Source organism: Pectinophora gossypiella, chromosome 29 (genome assembly GCF_024362695.1).
Source record: "Pectinophora gossypiella chromosome 29, ilPecGoss1.1, whole genome shotgun sequence".
Classification (NCBI taxonomy): domain Eukaryota; kingdom Metazoa; phylum Arthropoda; class Insecta; order Lepidoptera; family Gelechiidae; genus Pectinophora; species Pectinophora gossypiella.
Genome location: NC_065432.1, coordinates 1,495,703 through 1,505,982, shown reverse-complemented (window position 1 = coordinate 1,505,982; position 10,280 = coordinate 1,495,703). Strand labels below are relative to the sequence as shown.

At 39.4% G+C, this 10,280-nt stretch overlaps 1 protein-coding gene across 1 annotated transcript; it reads right to left on the bottom strand.

Annotated features, from left to right (window-relative positions):
• Positions 1–1,955: 1,955 nt before the first annotated feature.
• Positions 1,956–10,267, bottom strand: LOC126379672 (histone-lysine N-methyltransferase PRDM9-like). The gene is made up of 8 exons (XM_050028488.1): positions 10,189–10,267; positions 9,718–9,794; positions 7,895–7,988; positions 6,068–6,174; positions 4,241–4,386; positions 3,835–3,956; positions 2,942–3,049; positions 1,956–2,551 (listed from the first exon to the last, which is right to left on the bottom strand). Exons 1-8 carry the CDS (start codon positions 10,265–10,267, stop codon positions 1,956–1,958), a joined length of 1,329 nt encoding a protein of 442 aa, XP_049884445.1.
• Positions 10,268–10,280: the final 13 nt, after the last annotated feature.

Genomic DNA, 10,280 nt, shown 5'->3' with positions numbered 1-10,280 from the left:
AAAGTGGGTACATGATATTGCTCATCATGACTGTACCTTAGTTATATACTTACCATATTTTCCTATGCCATATAAGTACCCTAACAAAATAAAAATATATAAACGAAAGATACCCACTCTATGTGGGTATATATCTCAAATCACTTGAACATCATTATATCATGGTACCTACTAATTAGTTAACAAATTCTATGCTATGTACCAAATTAAAAATACTTAAATAAAGATCTCAAATCACTTGAACATCATTATGGTACCTAAGTGCTTAGTTACCAAATATCATGCTATGTACCAAATTAAAAATACTTAAATAAAGATCTCAAATCACTTGAACATCATTATATTATGGTACCTACTGCTTAGTTACCAAATTCTATGCTATGTAACAAAATAAAAATAAATAAAAAACTCAAATCACTTGAACATCATTATGGTACATACTGCTTAGTTACGAAATTCCATGCTATGTAACAAAATAAAAATCTCAAATCACCTGAACATCATTATAACTAACAAAAATAGGTTTATCCGAACAAAGATAAAGAATAAATACCTAAACCTAAAATCTAAAACAGTAAGTATCTAGTTCTCATTAGTAATAAGGGGCTTTCCAGGCTTTTTTTTTTGACGTGACTTATTGTAGATTTGCCGCAGATGGCATTAACTACTTGGCCGGTGTTGGCAACACCAACACGCGCGCGCATGCGCGATACAAAGTGCCAGATGACAGGAGCGCCGCGCTGCGCGGGACCCGCCCACTTCTCGACCGACTCCGCCGCCGCCGCACGCGCGCTTGTTTATTAATTCGTCATATAATTATTTCGCTGTTATCTAAAGTAATTAAATACATTTTTATACTTGTATTTAGCGTCGTTTAATTCAATTGTCAACACACAGTCTACTTAACAGCCGGACAAATGGGGAGCGCTGAAGGCTCTCACCCGATACAACGTTTAAGACAACATGCCTGAGGGTGCCCAGTTGGGCGCGAACCTCGGCTCAGGGCGTCGTCTGAGAGGAAAAATATTTGAAAGAATTAATCGATAAGCGCTGACTGAGGGAAATCGTCGACCACGCCGGCGGGGTCGGTATCGGGTTCCTGAAGTGTTTGGTGTCGCGAGCTGATTGGCTGCCTCTATGGCTAGAGTAATAGGGTCGTCGGGGTCGTATATTACGTCTTTCGGACGTCGATACTTTTCAGTACCGTCCCTAAGCGGAATGTATTCGGAAGCCGCAACTACCAGGGAATTTGGGTGGTGCGGAGCAGAATCGAAAAAACGTTTGGAAGCTAATTTGAGCCATTGGGCAATGGTTGGAGGGGATATATCACTAACAACTACTCTATATTTAGTCCCTAGTTCGGTTGTCCAAAAGTAAGAGTGTTCTTCGGAGGGTACGTGAAGCAGTCGCTTCTGCTACTACTTACTGAAATACGTACATAGTCGTTACATGAGACATGTCAGCTTGGCGGCTTTAAAGTAACCCTAACACCTGAAATCTTTTCTTACACACATGAATGCAATAAAAAGTATACAAATAAAGGCACCCCGGGTAAGAGTCCTCAGCGTGCCTCATTTGTCCGGCCAAGTAGTTAATGCCATCTGAGGCAAACCTACAACAAGTCACACACACAATATTTTATATGCCTACACTGCATCATCATCTCCTAGCATTATCCCGTTTTTCGCTTACCTAACCTGAAGATTTGACCGGTCCGGTTTTTTACAGAAGCGACAGCCTGTCTGACCTTCCAGAATATGGGTTTCCTCACGATGTTTTCCTTCACCGCTGAGCACGTGATAATCATTTATGATTCAAACATGCATTCGAAAACAAATTCACAATCATTGGTTTAGGTCTGTGCTAGATTCGAACCTGCGACCTCAAAGTGAGAGGCAAGCGTTCTACCAACTGGGCTGCGACGGCTCTTCCTATGCCTACACTGTATAAAAACGTTATTCTCCTGTGTGTACCGCCATATGGCCTTTTAAAGTATCTGACCGAATAAATCTTTCATTACACACATTGCATACATAAGGCTTTTCACCCGTGTGTATTCTCATATGTGTTTTTAAATTACCTGACTCATTAAATCTTTCATTACACACATTACATACATAAGGCTTTTCACCCGTGTGTATTCTCATATGTCTTTTTAAACTACCTAGCTGATTAAATTTTACATTACACACATTGCATACATAAGGCTTTTCACCCGTGTGTATTCTCATATGTCTTTTTAAATTACCTAACAGATTAAATCTTTCATTACACACATTGCATACATAAGGCTTTTCACCCGTGTGTATTCTCATATGTGTTTTTAAATGACTTGACTGATTAAATCTATCATTACATACATTGCATACATAAGGCTTTTCACCCGTGTGTATTCTCATATGTGTTTTTAAAACACTTGACCAATTAAATCTATCATTACATACATTGCATACATAAGGTTTTTCACCCGTGTGTATTCTCATATGTGTTTTTAAATTACTTCTCTCATTAAATCTTTCATTGCATACATTGCACCAAAAATTAGGTTTCCCTGAGTGCGTTTTGAGATGACTTGCCAAGTGTTGTTTTACAGACGTTTTGTAAGAACACAAATCGCATGAAAAACATATAGATGCAGTGTGAGCTTTCAAATGAGCTTCTAAACGTCTAATAATGTTAGTGGAAAAGCTACAAATATCACAGATATATTGTTTGCCGAAGACAGTTTTGTCGACATTATTATTAATATCACAATTCGGTTCAGTTACAGATAGCATTATTTTGGGTTTTGTTTCAACTGTTTCAGGTTTTTGTGAAGATTGTGTGCTGGTATCTTTCTGATTATCATTTAAAGTTTTCGTGTTACTAGATTTCCTTACTCGATTATTTTTTTCTGTATTAGCTTCTTGCATAACGGGAGCAGATAATTCTGTAATGTTACTGGTTGAATTCTCTTCTTTCTTCTCTTCAATCTCACTTTTCTTTTGTCCTTTTTCTTCTAAAATTTCATTTTCAGAATCCAATTTAGCCTTTTTCGCTAAAGGTGCGCCTGTTGAAAAAAAATGATAATTTGAATTATTTTTTACTTATATCAAAAAAGTATAACTACATTGGTCCCGGCTATTAGCTGTAAAACACTTCAACCTGCACTTGAGCAGCGTGGTGGAGTAAGTAGGATCTATACATTGTTTTAAGTTTACGCGGTTATTATCATAATTAAAACACATAATAACGAGTTCTTACCGCGTTTAAAGTAGGGATATGAGACTCCCGATATTTCGACACTGTTACAAGTGCCATGATATCGGGAGTCTCATATCCCTACTTTAAACGCGGTAAGAACCCGTTATTATGTGTTTTAAGTAGGATCTGTTATGATCTATAACTCCTCTGGTTGAGGGGAGGCCTGTGCCCAGCAGTGGGAGCGGGAGTTGATAGGCTGTTTGTGTTACACCAAAAAATAGCTAGGTTAAACAGAAACTCACGCCTTTAGTCCCTACTGGGGTGGGCAGAACCACAAGCAGTAATACAACAACAAATAATTAAATAGCGTTATAAGATGAATGAATCCCACCCACAGCCCACTTTGTAGAGGCTGTCTGGATGCAGAAGAAACTAAGCACCCCAAGTAATCGTGGAATGCACGGGTAAAAATCCTCAAAGGAATGGGGTCGCTCCGCGAAGTCTGTGAAAACCCCAGGAGGCTTCTGAGCTTCTGAAAGGAGTTAGGTTGGCTTACGTAGCTAACGATAGCACGCATAATGGGCCATCTTTGAGTCTAAATGCGGAAAAGTGCCCACTAACATAAACATAAAAAGATGAGTGAGTATTTACCAAGTTTCTGCGCGTATCCGCGCGGCGAGGAGTACAGTTTGAGGTCGATGTGGAGCATGTGGGCGAACTCGCTGCCGTAGAACACCAGCAGCTCGGTGAAGCGAGGGATTATTTTTATTGTTCTAGAAAGAAAAAAAGAAATAACAAATTCGACTGACCAAATTGGTTTTTTTTGACGTGACTTATTGTACATTTGCCGCAGATGGCATTAACTACTTGGCCGGACAAATGGGGAGCGCTGAGGGCTCTCACCCGGTACAACGTTTAAGACAACAGCCTGAGGGTGCCCAGTTGGGCGCGTCTGAGAGGAACGATAAACGATGAATGAGGGAACACGTCGACCACGCCGGCGAGGTCGGTATTGGGGTTTTAATTTAAACAGTGAACGTGTTAATTAGTATTATACCTGTAGTAGAGCTGTCCCTGGTACTGGAATGCGACGAGATTCTGCTCTAGCCAGTGTCGCGAGCAGTTGACATACCGCATCCAGTTGGAGCGGTTCGGGTCTGCTGCGTCCACCAGGTGGGACCGGCGGTTGTTACGGTCGTTTATCTATACACGTTAACATACAGTGTTGGTGACATCGTAACGTGGTGTGCGTCAAGCTAGCGGCCTCAAAAAAAAATGGGCACGAAAAAATAATTTGACCATACCAAAAAATAGTACTCTTATTGAAAAAAATAGTACCTGTTGTAAAAAAATTAGTACCATCACGGTTCTGGATTTATAGCCATGTTTTATTGCACTTGCTAGCTTGACGGTGAGCGAAATTTGGCGAGAGTTAACGACAAGGTCTTTCGCTTTGATTTAAACGCCAAAAAATAGTACCGAAATAGTACTCACCCCCTGCAAAATACCGAAATGAGTACTTCAACGGTTCCAAAGTTATAAAGGCAGTTCTTTGATCCCGCTGGCTTGACGTTTTGAAAATACCTATTATCTAGGGAACGCTTGCATACTTCAGTTTGTAACTAATGTCAATAAACTCGTATGAAATAGTACTCCCTACCATCATAATTTTGATCCGATTCTCTTTGTAGAAATATGTTAAAAAATCATCATAACCTATGCCATACATTTGTTGTAGATACTAATTTTTTTACAACAGGTACTATTTTTTTCAATAAGAGTACTATTTTTTGGTATGGTCAAGTTATTTTTTCATGCCCATTTTTTTTTTTTGAGGCCGCTAGCTTGACGCACACCGTAACGTGTTAGAAATGAGGAACTTTCCAGGCCACGTTCCTCAAAAATAATATAGATGGCGTTGTACAGATTTTCCTTCGTTTACCTTTCTAATTTCATGGATAACAGATCTTTTATCTTTGTTTTAATGGGGTGGGCAGAGCCACAAGTAATCAAAGACAACTTGCAGCCACTGTTGATACGAAGTCCAAAGATGGATATGATGAACCTTATGGTGATAAGGGATCAGCCTATCGCCCATAACATTAGTCCATCATGTTAGAGGACACAATCCCTCTGTCGGTTTTTACGACATGCCCGGGAAGACAAGCAGCTGAACGTGTTCTATGTTTTTTATTTGCTCCCAGAACAGCATAGAAGAAAAGGTATAAATGATGACCCTTTTTATTACACCCAGGCACAATTACGTACATCTTCCACCCATTATTATTGTGATCAAAATATAGAGAAGCAAAAAGATAGCAACATAATTCTACTTTATACATGTGGGGTATGAGTGCGTGTAGGTATTTGAGGTGTAAGAGAGTAAGGTGATGGTAAGATAAAGGAGAAGGAATGAGACGGAATTGAAAGACAGAGAAACAGGATATGCGAGGAACAGATGTACGAGAAGGAGGGAAGATACGAGCGAAGACGGAAGGAACTGAATATAGCGGAAGAGTGAGAGGTAAGGAGTGAAAGGGACGGGAGATTAGAAAAGATGGCGGAAGTGTGTGCGCGTGGAACTAGAAATGGTTTTTTTCTAAATTACTCAAAAATAATATTTAAGTGCATTTGTTGTAAAACCGTAGAACTTTAAAAAAATAAACAGTGGTAACTGGGCTTGGATGTTTTTCTCCACTCCCTCCCACATACATAATGTGATCCAAATATTATGCTTCTGCCATTACATTTTGGAATAAATTATGTCCCGCAGCGGAGCAGCGTGGTGGAATATGCTCCATACCCCCTCAGGTTGATTGAGGTGAGACCTGTTCCCAGCAGTGGGACGTAGGTATATAGGCTGTTTATGTTATGTATGACGTACCTGCCAGCAGTAGTTCGAATCTGCGTCGGCAACGCGTTGTCCGCGGTAGGGACCGAAGCGTACGCCGCGCGGTAGCGTTAGCGACGTGAACACGCCCAAACCAGCGTCTACACCACGTCAATATAACTTCATCATCTCATCTTCTAAATAAGTATATAAAAGGAGAAACTGACTGACTGACATATGAACGCACAGCCTAAACGGCTAAACGTAGGCACTTGAAATTTGGAAGGGACGTAGCTTAGGTACCGTAGAGGTGCACTAAGAAAGGAATTCCCGGAATTCCCACGGGAACGGGAATTAGCGGGAAAATCCTTTTGTATGAAAAATCTAAACCGCTTAAGTTAGACGCTTGAAATTTGGCATGCAGGTACTTACCTTAGTTAACTTAAAGCTTATTTGCAACAGGATATTGCAAAATTCCCACGAAAACAGGAGTTAGCGGGAAGAAACATTTGTATGAAAAAATCAAAACTGCATAAGTTAGATGCTTGAAATTTGATATGCACTCCCACACACACAAAGATCTCTCTTTTATAACACGCCACGCGGACGAAGTCGCGGGCAAAAGCTAGTAATTTATATTACAGTAATGTAGACTCTACCTACACGGTAACCGCGCCGCGCGGTATCGAAGCCTTCGACCAACAGCTGCTTGACGTCCATCTACATAGATAGTATTAGTATCGTTTATTGGCCGAAGCGCTCGATATAACTCGCGCCGTGCGCGGCGCGGTTGTCATGCAGACCCGGCAGCTACAGATTTATGTACAGTTTTAATGATTTTTTATATATTTATTTTATTTATTTTATTTATTAAAAATAAGCACAGTACTTAATACATTTTTTTTACAATTGACGGTGCAACAAAAACCAACTTTGGTTTATCCGTACACCGACATTCACCATCGTCGCTTCCAATTTGCAACATAATATCATGCTCGAACAAATAGTACAATAAATTGGAACATGTAGGTAGGAATTTATACACTTGCAAGCGAAGTACACAAAAACTAGTTCGCTGCATCAGCTTCACCCCGCGCGTCACACGTAACTACCGGACAGCGCGACACACAGGAGGTTTTTGCGGCTTCTCTAATATTTTTCCTGATTTAAGAAATGGTGCTTTAGTTTGTATTTAATGTTAAGTTCAGTGATTTCATTTTTAAGGTTATGTGACAAGTAATACTAATTAAATACATTAATCAGTAATTTACTTAGTTTTCAATATTAATAATATATTACGTCCTTGAAATGTTGGAGATACCAATTTAAGGGTAACACAGTGGTAACTTACGTCATCAATGAGCTAGCAATGGCGGCTTGTCAAAGGATTGAGCATACCTGCCGGGCCTGCATGACAACCGCGCCGCGCGCGTTGCGAATTATATTGAGCGCTTTAACCAATAGCCGTTTGACGTCCATCTATGTAGATAGCATTCGTAAGCGCTCGATATAATTCGCGTTTCGGTTGTCATGCAGACCCGGCAGGTCTTCTTATACCGACAAGTCCCATCCGAGGCTACGAATAAATAATAAGTCTTATTATTAAGACTTAAGACATGGGGGAGGCCTTTGCTCAGCAGTGGGATCATACAGGCTAATAATAATAATAATTATTATTATTACAATAATAAGACTTATTATTTAGTAGTTTTAGGCGGATGAGACGTTCGTTATGTAAAATTGACGATTCAAAGTGTAACTATGTTACCTATTGAATAAAGATAGGTATTTTTTTGAATTTGAATTTATTCGTAGATCCGAGGCATATTTTTTCAATTTAAGGTTTCTCTTTTCTCTTTGTATGTTATGTTAGGTACATACGCGGTATGTTGGAACGCGCGATGTGCAGGAATACATGTGGGATGGTGAGGGCGGCGCGGGGGACGCATGCGGGGTACGGGGACACCGCTGGAGGCTGACAATGGACATTATGTTAATACCTTTTTTTGACGTTTCTTATTGCATATTCAATATTCTTTATTTGTAGATTTGATGGCATTACCTACTTGGCCGGACAAATGGGGAGCGCTGAAGGCTATTATGTTAATACCACACCCCGGACACTTCATACAAAACACCTCGAGACACTACACGTTGACGTTATCGTACCTACACGCGCATCTGTGTGTGTGACGTCTGACGCCCATACGATTGGAGACTGAGACCGAGGGGGTGGGGTAAACTTAGCTTAGCCGCTGGTGGGGAGCGGAGAGTTGCCGTTCTATACGTAGTATTATTCCTTATTCTATGCCCGTGACAGTTGTGTCACCGCTGTAGTCACTATTTGTTATTATTTATTTACAATACACACGAAACTTTTACAGACTGCATTATAAACAGAAAGACTTGGTATAAGTACCTATATGCTTGCCAGTTACACGCGGACCAAGCATTTACCGTAAATGAAAACAAACAAACTATATTAATACTAAACTATACATATAAATTATAAACATTAACACATTTTTTATGAACAATTTTAACAAAATATAAATCTAAGTACTGTTTAACGCTTACAATGACGACCAAAGTGATTTAGCACTTTACTTTTGTAGCATACGAGGAGAATCGTTAAAACTAATAGTCCTGTGGTACAGTCATGAGCAATATAATGTACCCACTTTAGGACTCTGTCGCACTCTACGGTCGCACTAACATATTTGACATTTAGTGAGAGACTTACAGTTCAATTTGTCAAAAAAGTTAATGTGACATGGTACCAAAGTGTATACATATTAGTGATGTTCCGAATATCCGTATCCGTATCTGCGGATATCCGAGATAAAAGAAAAATCCGTATCCGTATCCGTGTCCGTTACTTTTCACGCGGATCTTTTACGGATCTTTTTCAAATGTTTAAGTAGAATTATTAAATAAAGAGAAGAGAAAAATTCCATTCAGATTGTTCTAATTTCTTAAAATCAAATATTTGGCACCTTTATATTGCAAACATTTAGATGGATAGATCTTTATAATGAAAGCAAGATAAAATATCACTTTTTTAACAATGAAATAACTAAAACTTTAATCTTTTTTTTTTTTAAGAAAATAAAGATCCGTATCCGTATCCGCGGATCTTTACACTAAATATCCGTATTCAGATCCGTATCCGCGGATATACATATTTAACGATCCGGCACATCACTACATATTAATGCTCGTGACCGTACGCCGACTTGCTTCTCAAACGGTGAGCGTCGGTTCAAACCCCGGTACCGGACTAGCACCACTGAGTCATTTATTTATCCCAAGTGCAGTTTTCACTAACACAGTTGGCTCGACCATTACAATACAATACAAATATACATTATTGCACCAAAATAAATAATTACAAAACACTCTTAACTAGGTACATGGCAAATGGCGGCCTTATCGCTTATAGCGATTAAATAACATTACAGACGGCGACCATTATAAAAGACGATACGGCTCACCTATCACGTTGGTCTAACAGAAAGCTCGGTGAGGTGTGGGTGTACATAGTTCATCGTGCGATGGATGTACCTCTGAGAACCCCAATTGTGATATAGTCGTGAGCTTAAGGTCCACACGGTACAAGATTGCTAAATAAGAATTTCTTCCCTAAAGCCGGAAAAAAAGTTCTATAAATTCTGGATTTGAACCTGTATACCTAATAAACTCACCTTATCATCAGGCACGACCAGCAGTGGGCCGTGTATGGAGCAGTATTCGTACACATAGTCGCCGCATTCGTCACAAACTGTCAACAATATTCAAACATGTTAACATAGTATAAAGAACGTGAGGGACTTTCCAGACTAAAACAATATAGACAGCTTTGTACAGATTTAACGTAATTTTTACCTATTTTCTCATTGACAAGAGCAACATAATTATTCAAAAATATAATGTAGGTAAGTAATGGCAGAGGCATATTACTTACATACATAGAAATTTTTGCAAGTCCCGACTCCATATTAATTTCACTCGAAAATTCGACTAAGTCCCTTCCTCATGCTAATTTGACTCAAAAATTCTCTTATATCCATGGCTAATACAAAGTCCTAACTCATAGTGCTCCCTTAGGTACACTCCAATCCAAATCCGTTTCAAATACAAATACATTTTATTTTATGAAATATTTTGCAACTTACACACGTATTCATCCAAACTCGGCTCATCGGGTTCATAATAACTAATTCGCGGCTTCTGCCGCAGATTGAATCGACTCATAGCCGCGCCTGAA